Source organism: Cupressus sempervirens, chromosome 6 (assembly GCF_028749045.1).
Source record: "Cupressus sempervirens isolate cs-2001-9-10 chromosome 6, ASM2874904v1, whole genome shotgun sequence".
In the NCBI taxonomy this organism is placed as follows: Eukaryota; Viridiplantae; Streptophyta; class Pinopsida; order Cupressales; family Cupressaceae; genus Cupressus; species Cupressus sempervirens.
Window position 1 is genome coordinate 265,718,545 of NC_143123.1, and position 27,433 is coordinate 265,745,977.

At 36.0% G+C, this 27,433-nt stretch overlaps 1 protein-coding gene across 3 annotated transcripts in view; it reads right to left on the reverse strand.

Annotated features, from left to right (window-relative positions):
• The window catches only part of LOC149552253 (AMP-dependent synthetase and ligase family protein), a 329,479-nt gene extending 304,686 nt beyond the window's left edge, over positions 1 to 24,793 (reverse strand). Inside the window, exon 1 of one of the 3 annotated variants that reach the window (XR_016352887.1) lies at positions 24,317 to 24,793. Coding sequence is in view for 1 of the 3 variants with exons in the window: in XM_089787778.1 (XP_089643904.1) it covers positions 24,317 to 24,533 (217 nt within the window). In the remaining 2 variants the exon portion in view is untranslated. Of the gene's footprint in view, positions 1 to 12,407; positions 12,544 to 24,316 lie in introns of those variants that run through there. The other 2 variants (XM_089787778.1, XM_089787779.1) reach the window with 2 other exon arrangements.
• Between the last annotated feature and the right edge of the window lie 2,640 nt (positions 24,794 to 27,433).

Genomic DNA, 27,433 nt, shown 5'->3' on the forward strand with positions numbered 1-27,433 from the left:
GACCAGTCATCTAAGAATGCTTTGAAATTCCCCACAGACATTCCATTGAAGATATGCAGTATAATCCTCTAGAACGTGGTTGGTGCATTGCACAGCTCGAAAGGCATCCTATTATAGGCATATACCCCGTCTTCAACCACAAATGTTGTTTTTAGCTTATCTTCTTCCGCAATGCTAATCTGATTGTATCCTGAAAATCCGTCCATGAAAGAATACATCTCATGACCGGCTACCTCCTCCAAAATGCTATCAGTAAACGGAATGGGAAATGAGTATTTTATTGTTATCATGTTCAAACATCTGAAATCTACACATCTGAATTTGAGCACCATCCTTCTCGAGTGATATGACTATAGGAGATACCCATTCACTCGTTTGTACTTTAAATATTATCCTTGCTTCTAACATCTTTGTGATTTCTTCCCCGACCGTTTCTACATAGTTTTTATTCATTCTATAAGGCCTTTTCCATACTGGTCTTGCTCCCGGTACTAATGGAATCCAATGGACACAAGGTTTCGGAGGTACTCCCTTCAAGTCTTTGTAAATCCAAGCAAAAATGTCCTTATACTCCAAGAAGATTCTAAGGGTTGTTGCTTTCAATATTAGGACGCAATCATCTCCTATCCATATTTCCTTGGGTTGATCTCCTTCTCTGAGGTTCAATGCCTGGAGCTTTGCCTCTTCATATTCCACCTTTTGTTCAAAAATGTGTGCAGGTGTTTTGTTGATGGTTGCCATCCCTTCCTTATACTCCCTGTACCCTTCCAAATATTGTTCCTCCAACTCAGATTCTTGTACTTCTAGCATATTACATTCCGCATGGAAAACTTCATAGTCTCCCATTTGCCAGTGACATAATCCATTAAGGGAACTTGTGTCGTCTTCTGAGCATTCCCCTAATCTAAGTACTACTTCCTCATCTGGTTCCATCCCTCCATAGTCTTCTCCTTCAAAGTCTGATGCCAAGTCCTGACTTACTGACTGATCCTTAAGGTCTATGATGTAGTTTCTTCCTTCCGACTCAATAGATAGAGTGTTTCATTTCCAATTATGGGTAGTTTTTACTACAACCAACCATCCCCTTCCTAATAGAGCATTGTATCCTTTCTTCTCTAGGGTGATAACCACAAAATCAATAAAAATTTGTTGCGTACCAACTATGACTTTTTGTCCCATCAGCTTTCCTATACTCTTGATTCCATGTTGGTCTACTCCCACTAGTCGAAATGTTGGGGGCCAGAGTGTAGGTTTCCCTATTTCCTTCCATGTTTCTTCTGATAAGACATTTACACTAGAACCTCCATCCACAATAGTATTTGAGAGTTTGCACCCTAGTATCTCCATCTCTACTACCGTTGGTGTACTCCCCATCCTATGGTGAACAGTGTATTGTCTTTTGTCTGTACTTCTCCCTCCTCTTTGTTTGAGGTTATCCCTTTTAGCTTGTTTGCCCCCTGTGCTAGTGCTACCTACAGTTGGGGTAGTGTTTCTAATAAATCACCTATTTTCATTGGGATAGTAGTTTCCAATACTTGCCGCATAATATTCGTTACACACTTATTTGAAGTAGGCTTCTCTGGCTTTGTCTTTCCTTCCTCTCTCATGCTATCTTGAATGTGTTTCTTTGTTTCTTGAAATCTCTCGGTCTCTGTAGTAGCATCCGGATAGATTAATATTCTAGCTTGCATCCTCGTAACTGCAAGAATCTCACCTTCTGGATAATCAATGTCTAGCATATTTACCCCCTTTTGTCTCAAGCAATTTACATCCTCATGGTTGCCTGGCCCACACCATTTGTAGAGCATCCCTCCATTTTGTCCTCCTTCATTTTGACAATCTCGTGCAAAATGTCCCCATTCATTACATCTCCTACACTGAATCATCGGCCTCCCCTTGGAATCATACTGGAGTGGTCGCCACGGTGTGTTGTTATTATTATTGTTGCTTCCTCTCCTGTTATTTATGTACCCTCCTGGTGAGGCTTATGTATTTGTGTTCTTCAACAGAGTGGAGGGAGGTGTGGACCCGCTTGGGTTAGGAAGACTTGAGCGCTCCTTGTTTTCAAATTATAAGGGCAATCTTTAATTGCATGCCCCAATACCTAACAAATCTCACAAAATGATTCCTTGGAGCATGCTCTTTTAGTATGGCCTTCTTTTTCACACTCAGTACACCAAAGTTCTCTCCCTTCTTTCTTTTCTTCCTTACTTCCTACCACTTCCTTCATCAAATGCCTCAGGTCTTTTCTCAGGGCTTGAATGTTTTTGGATTCTTCTTCGGTCTCCTCCAAGCTTTCACTTGAGCTTCCATGCCTTCTTACTCTCGCTTTCTATGTCCATGGCACAAGTACATGCATCTACAAAGGTCGATGGTGGGACTATCTTCATCTTTTTCCTAAGGGATGGTGTTAATCCTTCGATGAAACATCATTTCTTTAGTCCATCTGTCGGCTTGTTATCTAGTTTCCCTATCAGCTCTTTCATTCTTCTGCTATAGGCTTTGACAAATTCACTCTTCCCTTGTCTTGTGTTATAAATCTTTGTTACTATTTCATCGTCATCTCTCAGGAGTCTGAATTCTTCCTCGAAGACTGTGCGGATATTACTCCATGTGTTTTTCTTTGCTGCCTCCAAATCCGTATACCAATCAATGGCAATAACCCTTAATGTGGCCGGAAAGGCTTTTAACCATTCTACTGCGTCATTTTGTCCATTCACTTGCCATATTGTTATACATGTTTTACAGTGGCGAGCGGGGTCCTCCGAACATCCCTTATAAACCTTGGTAATTTTTGTTTGCCTATTGCCATTATGTGAACACCTCCCAATGAAACACCTCCTGATGGAACACCTCGCGATGGAACACTCCCTCCTGACTAGAAGTTCATTCTCGAGAAGGAACTACTGAAAGTATCCCCTTCTTCTTGACTTTGCTCCTGTTGGAAGTCTCACCTTGCCGATATCTCTGGATTTTTGTATCCCAGCTTCCTTGCCGGTGTCTCTGAGATGACCGAATTCGCTATACCTTCAATTGTATGCTCCTCAACCCTTCTTGGATTCTCATGGAATCCCCTTGTCCTCCTTTCCAATTACGACGTCTCTCCTCCTGCTGCTGGAGATGTATCCTCAAGGCGACTTCTTCCTCAGTTTCTTCTCCCTGTACCCGCCTGGGATATATATTTGGAATCAGAGGCATGAATCGTTTAAATGTTTGTTTCCCTTTTTGGAATCTTCACGTCGTTCTTCGTGCTCCCTCGTCCTCCTTCCCGCAAATTGTTGTAGTGCCTATTGTCTCCTCCATTCCCTTTATGTCTCAATTCTTTACTCTTCCACTCGTAACAAATTCCGTGCTGACAGGTGAGGGATCTCTCCCAAGAGATCATACACTATTGGTGGCACCAAAAGTTCATCGCATATAGTACCTTTAGGGACCGTTCTCTCACGGGCTTCCCTTTGTACGTATCAATCGACCACAACTTCCCAGGCTGTAATCAAATCACATGTCAACTAGTCTTCCCTGGTTATTTCCTCCTCTTCCCTGTCACTATTTGTTACTTGGTAGAGCAGTACAAAGGGCCTTCCCATTACTCCATCCTGCCGACCTCTAGGTTCAGACTTAGGCAACGGCAAATGTTTTGCTTGCTGTTTTATCCATCTTAGTCACACTTGATTCTTGCTGTTCAAATTCAATAGCTAGCTGCTTTAACTTTTCTTCATCCTCCTTGATACATTTTGTGACATCTTTCACAAAATGATGTGACCTTCTACAAGCAATGTACATCTTCTTACCTTCTGCAATGCCTCCTCTAATGTCTTTTATGCATTCATCTATAACTTGCAAATCATTTGCTATGCTCGCACAAACTTTGTGAAATTGTGCAACTTCAAATTCCCTTCCTGCTCTAACTTTTGCTGTCTCTGATAATGTAGCAAAATGATTATCAAATTCTTCAATTACCTTATTAAGATTGTCTTCAATATTTGTCCCTAGTAACGGTGTTGAAGTAGGCAAGGTTTTCTAAATTCTGTCCAATACTTTTTCAAGTATCATCACATGCTTTTCTGATTTCTTTTCTAACTGAAAATGAGTTGAGCCACGAAACTGGAAGTTGGGAATGACTGATTCAGAAAAACTCATTTTATTTTCACAACAAAGTTCAAGGTTGTAGTAATAGATCCTTTTATGAATGATGGAAACACGTTTGGATTTAAAAAGATGCTCTTTAATGATACACAAGTTTAAATTTTGGGCCTGCTAAAACTGAGGCAACACAGTGGAATATGAAGCTGCATAAGTGTACAAACATTGCTTGTGTTGATTTTTAGTACTTAACGTCTCTTTCAATGTGGTAGACAATCCATATTGCTTAATTTGGTAATGAATTGATTGTAACAGGAAAAAGCTACGAGGCACCTTCTCATGTAGACTTGAGTGGGAGGTTAGTCTAGTTGTTTTAGCTTTTAAAAGCTTTAGTTTTCATAACTAATGTTGAGTTTTGGTTTTTAGAATGTAGACTAAATTTATTTTATTTTTATTTTATACAAATTATTGAGTTTTGTTGAATTTAAGTTTTTTTAATCAAAATTGTGTACTTGAAGCTAGTTTCACTTTGTAGTTGTAATTTGCTCACAAATGCAGATAATAGAGCAAAAAAGAGTGGAAGGGCGTAGAAAGAAATGGAAAAGCTTTGGTTGCACTATTCTTTTTTATTGGTGGACGGATACCAAAAACCACATCATCAAGTTTTTGGTCTCTTGCAAGAATAATATGGTGTTTCTGAAATCAATGGATGCCTCCAATTAGGTGAGATCTATTACGGAAGTAATTGGAAAATATTTGCTTGTTCTTAACAGAGACTGAGAGGTCAATTTATACAAGAGACTGAACAATGTTTCCGTAGGAAACAATCGTAAAGAATAGAAACATTCTAATCTAGAAACATAAAATCAAATATTAGAAACATTTTAATATTTACACTAGATTACAATAGATAACCATTAGATACTAAATAGAGATAATAGAAACTATTGATTATTGTAATAACCTCCCTTAATGGTTAATCTATCCAGAGCACGAAGCTGTCAAAAAGCGTAAAAGGCAGATTCTGTCTACTCAAGGTGCTCCGCACTGTTTGCTGTGGGCTGCGAACCAAATTGCTTAGATAGGGCAGCTAAGCGCTTCCGACATTCAACTTTCATGTGCCCAAACTTGTGGCAATAGTTGCATTGAATGTTTTTCTTTCAGGAGCCTTCTAAATTTGGAGCAGAGGATGTCTGCTGAGAAGATTGTTGATGGTACTTTGGATAATGCTCCAAAACTTTGCAGATGAGCATAATGCTCTAAAACAAACCACAAAAAACCATGCTTTTTAGGTGAAAAATCAATCAAAACCTTACAATACAAAGCTTCGTTTTTTAGGAAAAACAATAAAACCCAACAAATAATTTTTGAGGAAAAAATTACAAACCCACAAAGGAATCCTACACAATTTTGCAAATTTCAAGAATCAGAAATTTTTAAGGGAAAATTTATAGAAACTCATATACAATTTTTTTTAGAGAAAAAATATGAAAACCCATTAGAATTTTTACATTTTTTTAGGGAGAAAATTATGAAAACCCACCAAAATTTTTAAGGGAGGAACATGAAACTTTGTATGGTAAAGCAACACATGCAAACAACATGCAAGTATATGCAACAAACATGCAAGTACATGCAACCCTCAAAAAGAAGAGACCTTGAAAATTTGAAGGGTGACCCAAAAGAGATCTTGAAAAACCCAAAAAGAATATGTTGTCGATTTCTAGATTGACTGGCTCAAAAATCAAGACACAAAAATTGAGGCACCCAAAAAACCTTGACGACAACCCAGTTGAGCTCTAGAAAAAACCATCAAGAATCTAGAGTCAGAAAAAATTTCTAAACCTAAAAATTAGGGTTTTGAACAAAAACAGCCCTGCTCCAAAAAACCACAAGAAATGGCAGAAATGTGCAGAAAAAACAAGCGGATCTGGACAAAAATGGGTTGCAAAACCAAACCAGAAGTTGACGGATTCAAATCTCTCAGAACGAAAACCCTAGTTTGATTATAGAGAGTTGGAAGCAAATATGCATGTAAAAAATTTCGAAGATTAAAGGCAAATAATTTCAACCAAGAAATCATAATTATTTTCAAAAAAAATTAGAGTGTTGGCTCTGATACCATATTACGGAAGTAATTGAAAAATATTTCCTTGTTATTAACAGAGGCCAAGAGGTCAATTTATACAAGAGACTAAACGATCTTTCCATAGGAAACAATCGTAAAGAATAGAAACATTCTATTCTAGAAACATAAAACTAAATATTAGAAACATTCTAATATTTACACAAGATTACAATAGATAACCATTAGATACTAAATAGAGATCATAGAAACTATCTATTATCATAATAAAATCTGCTAAAACTTTGACTCTAATATTGGAGCAAGTTACCGTAGAAAACATAGGGCAAATAATAACCAATAATGCAGCAACATTTGTGGCAGCTAGTAGAATCCTCCAATAGAAACACTTTAACACTTTTTTGGATACCTTGTACAGGACATGTCCTTGACCTTACTTTGGATGATGTAGACAAACTAGATTGGGTGACACCAGTCGTATAGGACATAGAGGATCACAAAATACATCTACAATCACCCTTGAGTTCTTTGTTTGATGAAATAACTCACCCAAGGGAAAGAATCGGTAAGATATGAGGTAGACAATCCATAATGCTTAATTTGGTACTGCATTGATTGTGGCAGGAAAAGGCTATGAGGCACCTGCTCATGTACACTTGGGTGGGAGGTTAGTCTAGTTGTTTTTGCTTTTAAAAGTTTTAGTTTTCATAACTAATGTTGAGTTTTGGTTTTTAGAATGTAGACTGAATTTATGTTATTTTATTTTTATTTTATACAAATTATTGAGTTTTGTTGAATTTAGGTTTTTTTTAATCAAAATTGTGTACTCGAAGCTAGTTTCACTTTGTAGTTGTAAGTTGCTCACAAATGCAGATAATAGGGCAAAAAAGAGTGGAAGGGCGTAGGAAGAAATGGAAAAACTTTGGTCACACTATTCTTTTTGATTGGTGGAAGGATGGCAAAAATCACATCATCAAGTTTTTGGTCTCTTGCAAGAATAATATGGTGTTTCTGAAATCAGCGGATGCCTCCAATGAGGTGAAATCTGTTGAAACTTTGGCTCTGAAATCTGTTGAAACCTTGGCTCTAATATTGGAGCAAGTTACTGTTGATAATATAGGGCATATAATAACTGATAGTGCAGCAACATATGTGGCAGCTAGTAGAATCCTCCAATAGAAACACTACACTTTTTTGGATACCTTGTACAAGACATGTCCTTGACCTTATTTTGGATGATGTAGACAAACTAGATTGGATGACACCAGTTGTATAGGACACAAAGAGGATCACAAAATACATCTCCAATCACCCCTGAGTTCTTTGTTTGATGAAAGAACTCATCGAAGGGGAAGAATCAGTAAGATTTGAGGTCACAAGGTTTGCAACAATTTTCTTAACATTGCAAAGTATTGTTAGTTATTGACGGCTTTGAAGCAAATATTTGTGAGGGAAACACAGCCAGACTCAAATTATTCGAAGAAACCTATAAGAGTGTGTTGCATTCATTGTCTTTGACAACTTGTTTGCACAAACTGCTATAGAGATTGTGAAGGTAAACTTGAAAACTTGAATATTTAAATTTCTTGTATTCAATTCTTTCAATATTAATTTGTAACTTTAACAATTATCTGTTATATATTTTCCAATTGTAGGTGTCAGAGCCCTTGGTTAAAGTTCTTCGCCTGGTAGATGGGTATCAAACCCCAACGAGATAAGTTTATGAACATGGGAAAAAGCCAAGGAGTTTAACAACAGATAACAAGTAACTCTCCAAGACTATCGTTGCATATCTAATGAATAATTTGGGACCAATTCCTCGCGCTGAGATTTGCTCTTATGTTTATTTTTAAAATTACTTTTTCTTTTCTTTTCTTGGTTTTTGTCTTATAAATGTACGAGAAATTATCGAGCCAGCCAACACCCTTATCATTTTACAGATATCTAATTCATAAAATAATGAAAAGCATAAAGAATCAGTTTTCGCAAAACCTAATTGGTAATGTTAGATCTAACAGCAAGAAAATCTTGTTGTAAATGATACTTTTGTTTCCACATTCACTGCAACTGAGATTCCTAAATCTCCTACTCTTCCCGGCGTCTTCAAACTTATATTTGCTTTGCAGAATGGTGCTTCAAGGCTGAAGCCTGAAGCCATTTTTGGAGACTCCTTCTGGTTTGCAGTCTTGCTTTTCAAAGCATTTTGTGCCTCTTTCCACAATCCAATGACAATGCTAGCTGCTAAGATGACATGTTTGCTTTGGACCAACCCATTCATTTTTTCCCTCCTTGGATCAGCACAGACAAATTAGTGGCAACAGAAAATTTTCTATGTAGGGTTCACATGGGTGCGGTGATACTTGGGTACTTTGGGTATGGGTATGACTATTTTCAAAACAAGGGATGGGGGTACGTGGGTGTGCCTAATTTTTTTTTAAATAATTTTTTATATTTTATAGAAAATCTGAAAATGAGTCATGAGTCATGACAATGATCTTTCAAAACAACAAATCTGAAAATATGAGTTATGAGTCACAATATATATGTTGAATGTTTAAATGTTAGATGCATAATAAAAAAGGCAAACTTTAGATGTGAACAAGAAGATCATAAATCTTATAACGACATATTGCAAATGGTAAACTTCTAGTTCTCACTTGAACGGTGAAAATCAGAAAAAGTTTAGTAGTTTATTGCTAATCAATATTGTATCAAGTTTCAAAGTTTGAACTGATTACATATTGAAGTAAGCTTGATAAACAGCAAGCTGATACGCTAATGAAAAAGTGAAACAAAAATCAGACATCTTAATCTACATGGCAGTTTTTTTAATGTTTTGCAAGGGGAAACAATTTGTGAGCTGATGTAGTGTTTCCGGCTACAGGGTATTGTTAGTTGTCAGAATTACACCCTTACTGAGTTAAATAAGTTTCAGCATTCTAGGCCTAACATGGGAACTTCCCTAGGTAGTGGGTCACCTAATATTGGGAAGAACATCCGGATTCTAGGCTGGCTCCTATAAGATACTTCACTTAAAGTTGCAAACTTTATGAGAGAAAGGGAAAGAAGGATATTAGAAAAAAAGCTAGATTATGGTGATGCACCTAAATTTTAAGACTTATGATATTCATAGAATCTATGACACTTGAACACCAAAGTAACAACACTAAACTCACACTAGTTGCTTCTACCATGCATGCACATCGATGTTTCAGTTGTTATTCCTGTAGCAACATTACTTTGAATGTATTTTATCGACATTGCATATCTCTTGCAGCATGTTGTACTCTCATGATTCTTTGCTTAACTAGTAATGTTTTTTGTTGTTCAATGTTTAAATCTATGTCTTGTTAGCAAGCTGGGCTCAAACCCTCCTGGAAGCCGCATTTACATCCACTTGCTAATTAGAGACACATGTTAATGCACAAGGAAGAAACTAGTTATAGAGTAATTATAGAGTAATCACTGCATTTTGATTTTTGAGTTTTGTATGCATGTGTGGGGTAAATGTGTGAATTAGGACCCATCATTGCTTAGATCCATTGGATCTAACCTCTTGATGTTGCATTTTCAGGGCACAAGCAAGCGAGGAAATGAGCAAACAAAGCACCAAGGACACAAGCAATTGGGATTAATTCCATGCTAGCCAGTAATTCAGGCAGTGACTGGCCATTTTTGACATGTTTACTTTGATTCTTGTTTACACATGTATATGCATTTCTCAACTGAAAATGCATTGAACACTTTGTAGCTAGTTTCACAGCTTGCATGGAGCACTTGTAAAATACTTTGATGAATAAGAAATTGCAGTTTCATAAAAGAATAGTATAATTTTATTTCTATCTTATGTTCTTTTCTTCATTAAATGTAATGATTTTGACTTGAATAGACTTCAAAGGCATTCATTGCATTTGAATTTTAAAGCACATGATATGGAAATGCACCTTATGATTTGACATGACTAAGTTTCTACCTAAATTGAATCGGAAGTGAAATTAAGGTAACAGGTACATTTAGAGGCAAGTACAGGGTACAAGATAGGTGTACTAGTACCCGGTACACATACCGGGGGTCTAGGTACGCATACCTATGCAACCTATTACGATAATAGATAAGCTTCCATTATTAGTTAATGGTTATCTATTTGTAATCTATTGTAAACATTAGATTTTTCTAATATTTAGGTAGTTGTAGTTATCTGTTAGCTTTCTTTAGCTTTCTTTTAGCTAGAATAGAATATTTCTATTCTCTACGATCGTTTCGTAAGGAAACATCGCTTTATTCTTTTGTATATATAGACCTCTCAATCTTTGTTAATAACAAGCAAGTATTTTACCAATTGATTCGTAATATGGTATCAGAGCCAATATTTCAAAAAAAATAAAAATTATTTGCTCAAACTTTTTGAATTTATTTATGAGATTTTCTCAATAGCCCGTCCAAGGTTTCCATTTTTTTTGAGAAATTCATCTGTAAGAACCTGAGTTTCAGCTAGATTTTTCTTGCAAAATCACGACTCATCTGCAAATCGCAACTCATCTGTAAATCGTGATTGGAAAACTCCTGCAAATCGCAAGTTACCTGGCTTGTTCCTGGCTCGCATCTGGTTTTTTTGAAACTCTACCTCTGCTTCAGCTCGTGTTTGTGTTTTTCCTAGCTCGTTTGACTGGAAAATCACAACTTCTTTGTCTACAAAATCGTGACTTCTACAACTCGCAATTTCCTTGGCTTGTCACTGGAAAATCACTACACCTATTTGTTGTTTTTCCTCATAAACTTGTTGCGATCTCAAACAACAAACATCACCTGTGGTACTCAAACAACAAACATCACCTGTGATATCCACAATTTTTTCTAGTTCAGTTCTATAATTGTTTTGTCCAAACCTGCCATTATTTGGAGTCTTTTTGCAGCCGGCTAAGGTTTTGCTTGAAACCCTAATTTTCCAAACCAGATCCAAAATATCTTTACATATTCTTGTTGGGTTGTTCGAGAGCTCAACTAGGTTGTCATATTTTTCTAGGTGCCTCGATTTTTGAGCCAGCTAATCCAAAAACTGACAACACATGCTTTTTGGGTTTTTCGAGATCTCTTCTAAGTACCCCTTCAATTTTTCTAGATCTTCAATTTTTTTCTTTGAAGTACGTAACTTCTCCGATTTTTCATGTGTTTTCATTGAAAAACGTGCTATGGCATCTCTTAAGAATATTATGCTCAAGCGCAATTCAAAATTCAATGGTCGGAATTATAGCACATGGAAGTTGCAAATACTAACAATCTTTGAATATCGGAATACTGATCAAATTGTTCTGGGTATTACAAAGCATCTGACTGCAATTGGTACTAATCAAGATACTGGGATCTCAATAATAGGGAGGCAGTAATGCTTCTCAAATTATTCATCGTTGATGATCAACTCCCTCAGATTCCATCTGGCAAAACAACTGCCAAGATATGGGAGCATTTAAAGAAACTCCTTGAGACATTAGACAAAAGCAAAGCCTCCTTTCTGAAGAACTATTTATTTTCTATTATCATGGATGGGCAAACATTGCTCAAAGCTCACCTGAATAGGATTCAAGAAATCCGTGATCAGTTGCTTGCCATTGGTCACAAGATGGAGGAAGAGGACATTATGGTCATAACCCTCAAAATTTTACCCTAGTCCTACGAGCATTTTATCGACTCTCAACATCACTTCTAGTGGTGTTGATCTGAAGTTCACGGATCTTTGCACACTTCTACTTCAGCAAGATTGCTGGAAACAACAGTTTCAGCTCCATCTCCACAAAGAAGCCCTTGTTGCTAAATCCTTTCAGAACGATAAAAGCAAGTCTCAACAATCTTCTCAGCAAAAGTTGAAACAAACCGTTTTCCCGAGGCTTAATTAACAACTAACATACTTAAGGAAATGCAGTTATTACTTCATTTTCATAGGAAGACAATTAAATCAGTTTTGTTCATATGAAAGAGATTGACGGTTAAAATCAATTAAACAAAATTTCTTAACTAAGAACTTAAAAACACCATCAATGAATTTACTATAGAAATTAAAATTCGCATACCATGGAATTTGAACCAAGAAATCATTGTAGGGATGCTTGTGCAACCACCTAGGTTAGTCCACAAATACCACTATAACAATATCAAATAACAACTACCATCCAATACCGCTATATCAAAAATCAAATGACGATTACCATTAAATACCACTATATAAAATTAGGGCATCACATACCGTTGTATCAATTAGGGCATCGATTACCATTGGATCATTTAGGGCATCAAATACCACCGTATAACTTCGGGCTTCAATTACCATTGGATCATTTAGGGCATCAAATACCACTGTATCAATTAGAGCTTCAGCTTCCACTGAATCAATTAGGGCTTCAAATACCACTGTATCATTTAGGGCTCCAAATACCACTGTATCATTCCTTTCCTTCCAATTGCTTTCTGTGGCAATAACATAAGATTAGAAGATATACTCCTATTTATTATTCATATAAATGAAAGGTTGATATAACAATTCATCAGATAAATCTATCTCTCGCAACTAAATGTAAAATAACTATAACAATAATATAACTCAAATAATCTTACTTAGTCTTGTATATACATCATAAAAGTAAAAATACCTATTTTCGACAAACAATCTTTGTTGTACGTCCGACAACTTGGGGAGAGGTAAAACATTGTTAGGGGCTTAACCACCCAACCTCGGACCAAAACTTATCCCCACACAATCTCTAACGAGAAAGGTCCTCCCTACCCGGAATAGACAGAGAACATCTTGTCACCCACTGAGCATCCTGGTATCTAAACATACCATTCGACTTGACAGCAGGAGAATACAATAAACTATATCATGCATGAGCTATTAAGTATGTTTAATTAATTTATTATTCATATCTGATTCCTCTTTTGTTTTCTTGCAGATTCATTCCACCTCTTCACCATTCATGGCTACACAGTCGAGGAGTCCCAGGTGTTTTGGAATATTATGAGCAATATACTCTTTTCACCTCTTCACCAATCATGGCTACACTGCCGGTGAATCCCAAGTGTTTCCTAGAAAATGAGCAAGCTGCTCTTGGCATAATTTCTAAAAGAATCGTCAATTTGAATATCTTATCATGAACTGTGACAAAATAAATTATGTTCTTGAGATCAATAACATTCATCCAGATTTAATTGTACTTAGAAACTCTTCCTTAAGAGATAATATTCGACTCTTTTTATGATGATTCTGGAACTATGAGAGTTAAGAAGGAAATCATTATCAATGACATGGATTTAATTAGTGATCATAGATAAGAAGAAAGTTTCAAAGCCTAGCCAACTGTTATAGAAAATGAAATGAAGTATTGGTAAATCAGAATCTAAAATGATAACTCGTGACTTAATAGGAATTTGGAGTTGTCTAAGAACTTGCAAATTGATTTGAATCAGTTTTTCTCCAGTTGCTTGAAGACGTCATCACAGTGAATATGAACTTTTATCCTCAGCAAGTATACTTGTATGGCTGGTTGCTTGAGCAAAGCTTTACAAACGATACTGTAGGGAATCGTCACAAATAGAACTATGAAATCGATGTATTAGAGGCAGATATATCTATTGTTAAGGATGTAAATCACTGCAACAGGAAGTTGGGTGTTACGGAATATGATCCCCTCTCTCCTCACGGCTTCCATATTTAAATAACAAATCATGATTTGTTGGCTCCCGCGCAAGTTAAAAGATTATTGTCGTCACTAATAAGAGGAAGTCGAGTTCTTAAAAATGAATACTCTCGACTCCCATTCTCGATTTCTTATAATATAATAAGGTGGCTCTTTGGCTACCGTAACATAAGAATTATCTTGGCAATTAAAAACACCAAGTGTTTAATCAGTTAAAAGCAAAGAATATTAAAATGGAAAGAATAGAGTTGGAAGATTATAATTCGGATAATATTATAATTCAAATGTTATTACATCTTGAATATTATTATTATAATATATACTTGCATACGTTCATGTAAGTATATCAATGGGGTGACATCATTATATTAAGTTATTATAATATAATGGTACCATTTCATTTTTATATTTATATGTACATATATAAATTTTATTATAATAATTTGGTGAAAGATCATTAAAAATCTTTTGAGGTACATTTTATATTTTAACTCGATTATTTATGTTTCTCAAATTATTTATTTAAATAGCTCATGCGGGTCCCATAGATGTATCCTATTTCAAGTCACTAGGTCCTCAACCCATCTACCTAGTGATGGTGATGCTCCTGTGCCTAATTCTTTTCTGACAATGCTTCCATCCCTTCGACATGTTTCCTGCAAGGAAATTCTCCACAATTAAATTATATTATCATAACAAGTTATAAATAATCATAACGGCTAGCTGCCTTTTCAATTCCATAAACTCGTGATAAATAATCACTAGCATGTTATCTTCACATGAAATTATAACAACTAACCATCTTATCCTTTCACAAGATTATAACCAATTTAACTATCAACTGACTTCATGTGAACCTCAACGGCTATATTTTAAATTAGGTCAAAAATTGGGATGTAACAAAAGTCCTCTACTCCAACTCCAAAAGGTTCCCAGAAGAAGAACATTCAATGCAACTGTTGCCACAAGTTTGGTCACATGAAGGTTGAATGTCGGAAATGCTTAGCTGCCCAATCTAGGCAATCAGAATCACAGTCCAAAGTGAACAATGTAGAGCACACTGAACAGACAAAATCTGCCTTTTACACGTTCATGGCTAAAAGACCTGCAGATCATGTGAAGTCATCTACCTAGTACGACTACGAACAATGTAAAGCACACTAAACAGACAAAATCTGCCTTTTACACGTTCATGGCTAAAAGACCTGCAGATCATGTGAAGTCATCTACCTAGTACCTCTCGTCACTTCACCCACGGCAAAGACTGGTTCACTAACTACAAGCCTTACTCAAATTTTGCTATTTTTGGTGGCGGAGAAGAGTACATAGTTGTTAGTAAAGGCAACATTTAGATTCAATCTACTAGAAGGAATCTCATTCTCCTCGATGTGTACTACGTTCCAAGGATGGAACGAAATCTACTCAGTCAGTCAGTTACTATGACATTCTCCACTGTTGGATGTCACCTTCAATTCACATCAATATACCATCACTGATCGAGCAACTCGGTCAATTGTTGCAGTAGGTCTTGAGGATCATGGTCTTTTCCGACTTACTGATTCTAGTGATTCTCGGGACTTAGCTATGGCTGCTCAACAGTCTTTTGTTTGCACACTTTGGCATCAACAGTATGGGCACTTAAATGTGCATTATCTCTCTCAACTTGCTCGGGAAGAGCTTGTCCTTGGTTTGCCAAAGATTCAAACTCGGCAGCTTGGTGTTGTGGATAGATTAACCATTAAGGGAAAGTATTACAATAATAGATAAGCTTCTAATACTAATTAATGTTTATCTGCTTGTAATCTATTGTAAATATTAGAGTATTTATGATATTTAGTTAGTTGTAGTTATTTATTAGCTTTCTTTAGCTTTCTTTTAGCTAGAATAGAATATTTCTATTCTTTACAATTGTTTCCTAAAAAAATATTATTTTATTCTTTTGTATAAATAGACCTCTCGATCTCTATTAATAACAAGTATTTTACCAATTACTTCATAATACAACCTTGGTTCTTCCTTTAGGGATGTGGTTGTTTGTTGCGCCCTAAACGATATGTGACCCTTTGCATGGGATGTACGCACAAAAAAAGGGAGGAATGTTGTGGGTGTTTGGGTGCATTTTAAGGACAATGATTTTTATGTAAATCCTCTCAAACAAGTCATTTCTTCCCTATTTTTAATGTTCTTTGAGGATTTAAAAAAATAGTTATTGAGGGAAAGTAGTTTTACAAAGCCAATCATTTAATAGGTCAATTTAATCACTTCAATTTGCAAAAGTGGATCACTAATGCATGGAAACAAAGGTTGAAAGGTAACTTGGAAGCCCTTATCCACAAGGCTTTTTAATTGTAGATTTTGACTATAAGCATGATAAGATGCTATTGTCTACAAGCAATAATGTTGGAGGCAAAACATGTTCCTCCTCAAACCTCGGTATCTGGAGTTTAACTCGCTCACTAAATAATTCACAGTGAAGCCTATTTGGGTTTATCTCCCAAATCTTTGATTACAGTTATGGTTTGAATCTTGCTTTGAAAGCATTGGAAAGTGTCTTTGGAAGATTTCCTAGTAGTAGATACAAATACCACCAATTTCACCCGCACTACCTTCACCCACATCCTTGTGGATGTGGATATTTTAAGAGATCTCAAAGCTGCTAGCACATACAAGGTTGCTGATGACAATTGATCACAATCCTTGGATTATGAAGGTTTTCCCTTCCGATTGTAGATGTTTCAAAATGAGACACATTGCTAAAATTGTTCTGGATCCAAGATTAAAGTTGGTTAACAAAGTGCTAAGTGGATTGATGCACTTCCACAACCTTATGCAATGGATGCTCATGTTGAGCACTCTAAGAAGGTACTTGATCCCCTTGCATTCCTCTCTTCAAGTAATGAAAGTCACTTCCTCACAGGTGACGGATGAGCAAAATGGGAGTAACATGCAAATAAAAAATGTGTTCTCTTCTTTCTAGGCTTTAGAGGCTCTATATATTTCTCATATGAATGCCAACTCTATGATTATAAACAAATCTAAGGATTCTTTTCAGTTTTTGGATTCCCATGAGAGGGTTGGCTTAGGGGACAATGATATAGAGGCAAAATCGAATAAATCATAAAGAACCTCCCTCAGTTTCACCAAGATTGGACAAAAGTTAAGAGGAAGAAAATTAAACATTATCGTCAAACCTTCTCATCAAATGATGCTAAGATTTACCAAGAATGGAAAGAAACCTGAAAGTTAAGTGTCTTTATGCTCCCATGTTCAAATAGGTTGCAAGATTTTTTACATTACTTATTAAATAGGAAATTTAAGCACTGTCATTATTGTGTGCAACTAAATGTAATTTCAAAAGGAATGAAAATAGCAACAAAATCATTCAAAATCACATAAAACATAACAATTAAGAATGGGCAAGAAGAGAAATCTAAACAATGAAATGGCTTTCAAGAACCCAGTATGATGATCTCCTCAATCCAAAGATTTGTCCTATGATGTTGAGTTTGATGTATGCTCTATTTAAGTTTGTAAATACGATAGAGATCTTTATCTCTGCTCTTATAAAATGGAAATATGTTTGGTATGACTGTTATGGTCAGCATCAGCTGAAAGAGACATTTGTGAGAATATTTAAGTTAATATTATATAAAAAGACATGTATCATACGTCACATGAAGAGGCATATGTATGGAAATGTGAAGTGTTAATTTGTGGAAATGTGAAGGGTCTTATTTTTGGACTGAAAAAGACCTTTGTGTGAAAGATGAAGAATCTTATGCAATCTATTTATTTGATTGCTTGGCATATTGTAAATCAATCAAGTGGGAAAGCCTTGTACTCAAATATTTTTATTATCAATGAAAAGAGATACTATGCTGGTGTGGTCGAGTTTTTCCTTTCAAGTGGAAGGGTTTTCCCAAGATAAATGTATTGAGTCTTTTGTGTATTATTTATGCTCTTAATTATTGTTGTTTATTCAATTTATGTACTAAAAACTTAACATGGTATCAGAGTTAGGTTAGGTATCAGCAATATATCAAGTTAAAGTCATTGACTATGTGCGATCTTGTTGTGTGTTCTCAGAGACTATTTGAGTTGAAGCTAATAGTTATTGTATAACTGTGTAAGGAAAGAACTGCAGAGAAGATAATAGGCTTCAATAGCAAAGATGTTTTATATTATATTATTGGGCCGCTCTCCATCCATGCCATTGTTCTACAAACCCTATACATTATGCTCATCTTCTTCTTCTGAAGCGGTTGTTGTTCAATGTTGTTCGTAACAGTCATCCTCTCTCTCGTTGATTACATTTTTCATGTGATCTCTCTCGTCGGAGCTTATTGAGAAGGTCAATGGTGTAAGTGCCCAAATTGTGTGCAAAATATTAATCAGGTGTCTAGTGTGAGTTGATGAATATTAGATGTGTGCGCACATAGAGGAGGGAATTTGTTGTCGCACGTGCAGAAAAGGGGGAGACGAGCAATTGGTGAACGTTTTAGGATGTTGGAGAATCATCTTCGAGAAGTAAGTCTCACCCAATTCCGATTTCAGTTGTATATATGTGATTATTTCTTTTGAATATGAGAATCGTGGACTCTATTTTCTTCCAAAATTTTGAGTATGAGTTTAGTCCTTGAGTATGAGTCTACATACAAAATCTTGTTAGTCTATAGTCATCAGAGGCAATACTATTACAATCGGCAGTCCCAAGAGCATTTTTTTTTCTATCAGCAAGATCGTAGAATTGCCCACAAGGTAAGATGATTCATTCTGCACTCACATGGGTAGTCGGGCAGCCAAAACCAATATGGCTATTACTTTGGCCATTGCAAATGCGAATTTGTGCCAAAGGCATTCGATGTTGTTTACAAATTATTTGCAGCAATGACCCAAGGACAAAAACCTTTCGACCCATGTTTGGCAGAATCCCAATCCTTGTTGAATGGAAATTAGTGTCAACTCATCTATCTGTTGAGTCGAATATGTTTCCTCGATAATGTTAACTTTCTGATTTGTTGAGCAGACATTGGTCGCATGACTCTTGTGCAGGGAGTTGTAAATGGCTCAGCTTGACAAAGATACCGAGCATAGTTCAAACTGCTAGTTGTTGATGATCTAGCTTCACTAGTTATGTGATAGTCAGTCATGAATCTTCGTCTTATCTTAATACTCTTCTTGTGGATTATCAAGGTGGCCTTTTATCGGTTCATGTATATCTTGGCGTCATGCTTTTTATTAATCAAAGCAACTCGGTTATTGTAATTCCTGTTTGTGCAAATAAAGATTGTATTAGTTGCTAGCATTTTTCATTCTCGAGATTATCACATGGTACTTAGACTATAATGTCCCCATTTTTGTCAGTATCAGAGTTTCAAGGATTAGCCTATTATTGTTATCTTCGTAGGATAATTATTGCGGATAGAGGGTCTTCTATGGCAATGGCTTGGCTTGGGAGGGTCTTATCTTCTCCACAATTCTAGTAAGCTACAGGTTAGTCTTTGTTTGGCTCAAAGTGGACTTTGTTTGGGCTTAGTTTTGTCTACTTACTATTTGTGGTAAGTTGGGTGTTGATTGAGATGGACCCTTTCTATTTTTGTAAAGTGCATTTGATCACATGGAGAAATAATAGGTGTGACTCTTATTTCAGATAGCATATTTAAATAATGAGTATTTTGGGAGTTATTATATTTTTGGTGGCCAAATTATTATTAATTCATTAAATGGCTTATTATGAAGTTATCATTTAACTTTATAATTTCACTTAAGCTGAGGGTTGAGTTATCATTGGAAGGGACCATTTATTTAATAAGTTGAGTCAAGTCAAGTAAAAGAATCTAATGGAAGCTTCTAATTAATGTTGTGTGGTGAAGCGTCTTGAGTGAAGTTACATTTTGGCAACAAGAAGGCATTTGGAGGTTATAAATACAAGCTCATTTGATGAGAAAAGCATCAATTGAATTTTACTTGCTTTTGATGCCTTTGTGGCTTTTTATGAGTTTTCTGAATTTTGTGCCCTTGTTGAAGTATAAGGGTTTCTCAGTTTCTAAAGATTGTTGAAGCCGCTGCTGAAGTATAGTGGTCTTATTGGTTAAATCTCCTTACTGTGATTATTTGTGATTGGGAGATTGGAATTATAATTCTGAGAATTCTGAGTCGGTGTATGCAAATTATGCTGAAGTAAATAATTTGCCTTCCTCTTCTACTGTGATTTCTGAGTTTAAGAAGAGCTGCATATTGGCACTTGCCTTGGATTTTTGGTGGACATATCAATTAATAATTTCCATTTCGATTCTGAGATTATTCTAGAAAGTGTGATTGGTGTAATTAATAAATTCAGAGATTACATTGGGGAGCCACATGGAGTTTATGGGCTGAGAATTTCAGTAAGAAATCTGGGACTGCGTTTTAATATTATAAGGTTTGCATTCTATTCTTAAAGGCCTGCATTTGAGTTTTACAGGCCTGCAATTTAATTCATTGGCCTGTGGTTTGGGACTGTAAGCCCTGCGTTATCTTTTGGGAAGCTGTGATTATGTAGCAGAGGAATGCTGCTCATCTACAGTGCATTTGTAGAGCAGTTGAAAGCTACACAAAGCTGGAGCAGGTGTCAATGCCATTCCTATTTCAGTCAGGTTCCATTTACATTTTAATATAGCTAGTTGTTTACTACAGCTGAGAAATCAAATTGCAAGATCATTTGAATTTCAGACTGGCAATGCAAATTTACTATATTGTAAACAGGTACACTGTTATTTATCACAGTAGAGATTAATCAAAACTTGTTGCAAATTGTTTGACAAATTGACAAACAATTAAATAGCAAAGAAAATCAGTATTTGCCAACATGGCTTTTACACTGTTTTGCACGCAAAGTGTTTGACAAAATGCCAAACCACTAATTAGCAAAGGAAATTGGAGTTATAACTAGATCGAGTTATTACATAGACAATACATTAACAATACATTCTGGACAGTATAATATTTTGTGATTATTCATTCTGGTCGAGAATTGCAGATTATATTCAGCTTTAATCGTTAAGAGTTGCTGACACAACAATAATTACCTGACGATTCATTCTGCAGAAAATTGAACTGCTTCCAGTTCCTTCATAGATGTTTTTATTCAAGTGTAGCAAGGCTTGTGTGTGTGTGTTTTGAACAGATTGCAGAAAGGTCCCAGGAATCATATATATTCCAAGTCTTACTCACTAGAGTTTCCAAAAGCAGATTTTCTCTTGAGTGTTCATTTTTCCTTCATATCGACTGTATTCACTTTCAAAGACGGTGAGCAATATCAGTTCATGAGAGGCAACTATCTAGGAAGGAATCAATTCAATTTATGATGGGAGGTGTCTTGCAGAATAATCTGACCCAAGTACATCAAAGGTGCCATAAAGAAGACTTTGCAGAACATATGGCATGCAGTCCAGGAATAGCCCTAACTGATGGCAACAACAGTGGTCATGTGGAGAAATGGATATGGTAAATTTGAAAATTGTAGTGTTATGTGCATCGGACCTTTGAATAGTTTGAAATCTGAAAGTTTGATCTTATATTGTGCGTTTTCAATTGAGTATATAAATATTGTTAGTATATTCAAAGCTATATAATATGAGGTAAGATAGAAATATATAATCAAATTGTGGTGCAGATTATTTATTGTTATGGCTGCATTTATCATGTGCTATGATCAATATATGAACATAGGAACTCTAGTTGCAGTCATGGAATTGAATTATAAAAAGTTTAGGTTTTGATGCATTTTGATCCCATGAAATCTGTGTATATGCATCCATCCAAACTATCGTGAAAGTTTACCTCAGATTCATTAAAGGATATAATAGTGGCTGAAAAGGAAGTAACCTTGTTCCGTATTTGTGTGAATGTTCGGAAATGGTTGAGGTACTAGCACCACAGAGATTGCTAACTCGGTTTTGTAGTTCAATGTATTTCTAATCATGCCTTTGTGTTACAGAATTTTACCACAACATTGAAGGCTTAAGGTGTTCCTTCAGAAGCTGTAAATAAGCTAATAGGTGGATTGTGAGGAAGATTAGATGATAAGTTCTTATGATGCTAGTATCAAATTTTTTATAGCAAAATTTGCATTGATGCCATTTGCATTGTATTGGTTGTAAAGGCACAAGACAGGATCTCTTTTGTGTGTATATTTGTGTGCACGTTCAGATTAGATCTCAAAGAGATAAGTATTTATGATTATCTCCTGAATGTTGATTATAGATAGTGATTGTTTTTAGCATCAATAGTTATGAGTTATTAATATCTCTCGTGGTTGCAGGATGCAATGGGATAGTGAGATATTATACAATGTTGTTTGCAATCTTGATACTAAACTGGTGACACTTTATTGAAAGAGGAAGATCATATTTAGAGAGAGAGACTATTCAACTTCAGAGGGAGATCACATGACAGAAGGAGATGTCCAACCCTTTGCAAGTTCATGCAATAGTTAGCCATCTTATTGTGGTGAACAAAGTTGTCCCTTTTGAGAGGGAGTCTTTGTGATTAAAGTTGTCCCTAGTGAGAGGGAGTCTCTATTAAGGGAAAATCTCAGTTATTAAGGCATTCTTCTCTGGAAGAAGTTTGAGGTAAAAACTCTCATTCCACCCTTTGCGAGTAGGTATGGTGGACTAGCCTATGTGAGTAAGCATGGTGGAAATGCATTCTTCTTTGGGAGAAATTTGAGGTGAAAACCCTTGTTCCACCCTCTGCGAGTAGGTATGGTGGACCACCTTCTGCGAGTAGGCATGGTGGAAATGTATCCTTCTCTAGGAGAAGTTTTGAGATAAAAGCCCATGTTCTACCCTCTACGAGTAGGTATGATGGATCACCCTCTACGAATAGGCATAGTAAAAGTCATACATGTGACTCCATTGACTCTTATTTTATATGATTTTGAAGTAACTATGGTGAATTATGTTATGCTGCGATAACATATGTTATGTGATGAGAATATATCATTGACATTTTTGGTTGCAGTTATGTGTGTCTACCTCATTAAAGATCTCTCTCTTGCTAAGAGGGAGTGTTGAAGTTTGTAGCTGCAATAAAGATCTTAATCTCCGCTCTTATAAAATTGAAATATGTTTGTTATGAAACCTATGGTCACCTTCAGCTGAAAGAGACATTTGTGAGAATATTTAAGTTAATATTATATAAAAAGACATGTATAATACATCATGCGAAGAGGCATACGTATGGAAATGTGAAATGTTAATGTGTGGAAATATGAAGCGTCTTAATTTTGGACTCAAAGAGACCTTTGTGTGAAAGATGAAGAGTCTTATGCAATCTAGTGTCATTGTTTGGTATATTGTAAATCAATCAAGTGTGAAAACCTTGTACTCAAACATTTTTATTATCAATGAAAAGAGATATTGTGCTGGTGTGGCTGGGTTTTTCCCTTCAAGTGGAAGGGTTTTCCCATGATAAATGTATTTAGTCTTTTGTATATTAATTACGCTCTTCTTTATTGTTCTTTATCCAATTTATGGACTAAAAAGTTAACATGCAAGATTACAGCTGCATAACAGTGCTCAAATTGTGCTCAAGGATGAAGATGACACTTCTCGGTTGCACAATAAAAGATATTCATCAGAATTGACTAAGTGTGAGAGAGTTGGAAGGGATATGGAAATGAAGGGTCAAGATGGAAGGAAGGAGATCAAGGGTGGAGAGTGATTTCGTCTTCAAGAGGATGAGAAAACTTTGGAATGGAGAAGGTTTTCCATAAAGGCATTTCTTGTTCACATTCCAAAAGCACCTAAGAGAAAAGATATTAAATTCCTTGGAGGGAAAAAGAAGATGGGAGCCCATATTGGGTACTACCCTTTAAGGCTTGGAGGACGAGTGGGGAAAAGTGCCCTTGCCATTTATGACACAGGCTGACTTTCTTTTTAAACCCAAAGATTAGGAATGTGCATATGATTAGAACAGGGTGATTAGGCTTATACAAAATGTTAATGGAGTGCAGAGGGAAAGTTAGGAGAACATAAGTGGATGCCACGATAATGTATTTTTGAATTAATTTAAATTCAAGAATGGAGGAAAAGAATGTAAAGGAATTTCATTAAATAAATATGAGCAGTTTTTTAATTAAAGGACGCCATATGAACTAGGTGAATCAATTAAATTGTTTCACCTAGTAGCCAGAGGAATAAAGTGCCAATTAATTTTAATAATCAGAAAGTATTTAATTGTTGAGAACAAATTTGATCACTTCGCTATGAGCAGATTTAGGTGTCTACAGTTATCTTTGAGCTCTCCTATGCGTAGGCTTGCAATTTATCTTTCATTATTCAGAATTCTAGGTCGTACCAAAAAAATGTATCAGTTTTGGCGGATATCTTTTTCATGTTTCTCTGCTCAACGTGTTTTTTCTTTCTAAGTTTTCTGATGTAGATATTGTGGAGAATATATCAATGGTTATGGAACATACCTGGGGGAGTGATCACGTCTGGATCATGGGCCCCACGGAAAATATTGGTAATACGAGCCGCCAAATCGATTACAGCGGATTTAAGTTCCGCGTATGTGTACACCACGTCCCGCGCACATTCTTGCGTGAAATTTGATTCAATAACTGCCACTTTGTTAGGCTTAGCCGATGCCGCTTTCAAGAAAGCATGAGATATGCAACACATCTCTTCTGCCATACCCGCGCAGCCCTTCAATTAACCATTTCTGCTCCTGCTAGGTGTGAAAATTACATGACCTGCTTTTTCGGTTCATTTTCGATTTCTTCAGCTGCCTCGTATTTAATGAACTGATCAATTAATAAGAATCGTGTTTCTGTGAAAATTAATATAGTTCAAGGAATAAATTGAGTCTAACATGGTCGCACAATTTAACAGGCTTGTTTTGTTTTGGTTTTTATGGGGAGCCTTGCACTCAGTCTGGAGGGCTCTTTGACGGCTTGTTTTGATTTTGAATTCATTTATTTATTTTTTCGTCAATCATGTGGAAGTACAAACGTAAACTAGTTCACTGGATGGATTCAATGATCAAATTTATATTGTTATATTTTACTTTTAGGAAAGTGGACAGCACTTTATTTTAGAATGTGAGGCCTACAAAAGTAGTAGAGATAAATATGCGTACACTATATGTGACAGTTCTTGGCATAACTTATTCAACGAAGAGTACATTAAGCAATTGGGTGGACTCATCATCATCCTACACAAAAGTGAACATTGTTACTTAAGTTTGCCATAGGCTATTTTTTAGCCTCGTGGACGTTAAAATTTTATCTATTTATCTATCTTTTCTAATTATTATTATTAGTTCCTTCATTAGAAAAACTAGCAAACAACTTTTCAATTTAATTGATTAATCATAACATTTAATTTTTTATTTGAACTTTAAAAAAATTATTTCTAATACTATTGGTGGAAGTGTGTTATAGTCATGAGTTTGGCGTTTAGCTTTTGTCCATTTTGTAAGCTTTATATCTCTTTATTTATTATTATGAACTTTGGCACAAATTTTTATTTTACTAGCAGTACATTTTTGTACACAAATCGATAAGTCGATAGGAATAACTATACATTTTATAATCTAGAGAATTAGTAGTAATTATTATTTTTTAAATAAAAGTGTTGGCTTATTGTGATATTTTTATACCGACATGCATGTTTTTGATATAAAAGCAACCAAAACTAGGAGGTTGGCCCTTTACAACAGTGGTGGCACAACCACCAAAAAGCTAGCAAGCTATCACACACAGCACCTTTAACGATATACATCAAAACATAAGTAACAGAATAACGGTAATTAAATGTTCTAGGGATCCAACCCTTAGAACCAACAGAGTTTAACAGTTTATCAAAAAGCATATAGGTGGTCATTGCATCGTACTGCCTATAGCCCAAAACTAAGTTTAACCAAAAACGTATAACCATCACCAAAGGATGGAAAGTGAAAACCAGCAAAATACCAAACATAGCAGAAAACAAAAGGCCACTAAGTGGCATCTTTTTTCTTTCCTCAGGAGCATCTTGGCCCAATCTTCAACAAGGAAGCCATAGTGAAGCTTTGAGTCCTCCTTCCCCAGGTTGTCCTCCTCCGACACATTAGCTAACAACTAAAGAGTAGTGGTAGTTGCATAAGTCACCTTAAGGGTGAACTTTGAGAACAGGGTGAAGCCCTCCTCCATAGTATTGCACCTGTCTTTGAGCTCCTGGAGATCCTTGTGGGTAACCTCCCCTTTTTCCTCCGCACCCAACTTTAAAGCCTTATTGCTCACCAAAGTTTTGTTCTTGTCCTGCACCACAAGATTGTTAACAAGGGCCTTTAGGTTTACCAGACCATTTTTTTTAACTGGGGAGGAGATGGTGTCAAGGGAGTCAATCGCAGTTTTGGAGTTCTCCTGGTTGTCAGTTGGAGGCTAGATGATGGTAGCAGAAACATGGGTGGGGTCAAGGGAGGGGTCCATGATGGGATTATCTACCTCAAAATCCCAAGTACTGTCATGTACCCAAATTTTAATGTAATTTTTTAATTTAACTAATTAATTAACTGGTCCCAGAATTTAAATAATATAAGGACCTTTAATTAGATACTTTAATTAATTAATATGGAGCCCAAGTTAATATTTGTATTTGTGGTTACGATTGATTTAATATATGTTGGACCTATTTTTATTTTACTTTATGTTGGTAAGTGTTGTTGTTGGCTATCTTTATACAACTTCGGAAAGGTTTTCCCTGACGGGTATTTAAGCACAGTTTGTAGGTAGTCATAGATAGGCAATCTAATTATTTATTTTGTACTATGAATTCTCATTAGGATTCTCTATTGTTTGCAATTTCAAAAGTGAAAGATCTTCCCAACTTGGCATATTTGGTTTCGATGGGATTCAACCCTCACCTATTTCGTTGCATGTAATATTTCACTCGGATCTAGTAAATCAGAGCACCATCTTATTGCAAATATTAATTGAAGGATATTTGTGTTCAATCTACATTCTTGTTTGGTTTATTGACAAATTTGGGTCTGTAAATTTATGGTTGCATAACTTAGCATTCATCTATCCCTACACCATCCATCCCCCACATCACGAAGTGCATCTTCCATACTGCAATGGTACGACTTGGACAACTTTGTAATTGTACTCTTGCTATCACACTATATGACTTATCTTCTCCCCACACCATATGGTCATTGTACCTCCATCCCATATGGCCATAGTGATATTCCACTGTACGACCACCACACTACCATACGGCCTCCGAGGGGGAACTACCTGAAGCACTGGCCACCCGAAGCACGAAGAGAGAACTACTTGAAGCACTGGCCACCCGAAACACTGAGGAATACTACTTGGAACACACAACTAGACTACCTAAAGCACACAACAAGATTACCTAAAGCATACTACAAGACTTAATAAGGGAACTCTAGAACTAGAACAGTACAGTGGTATTAGAGCAGAAACCTTCAGGAGCATCTCCAAAACTTTCGAGAACATTATCGAAACCATTCGAAAAATCTCCAAAAAAATTGGAAACATTATCGAAACCATTCGGGAGCATCTCTAAAACTTTCAGGAATATTA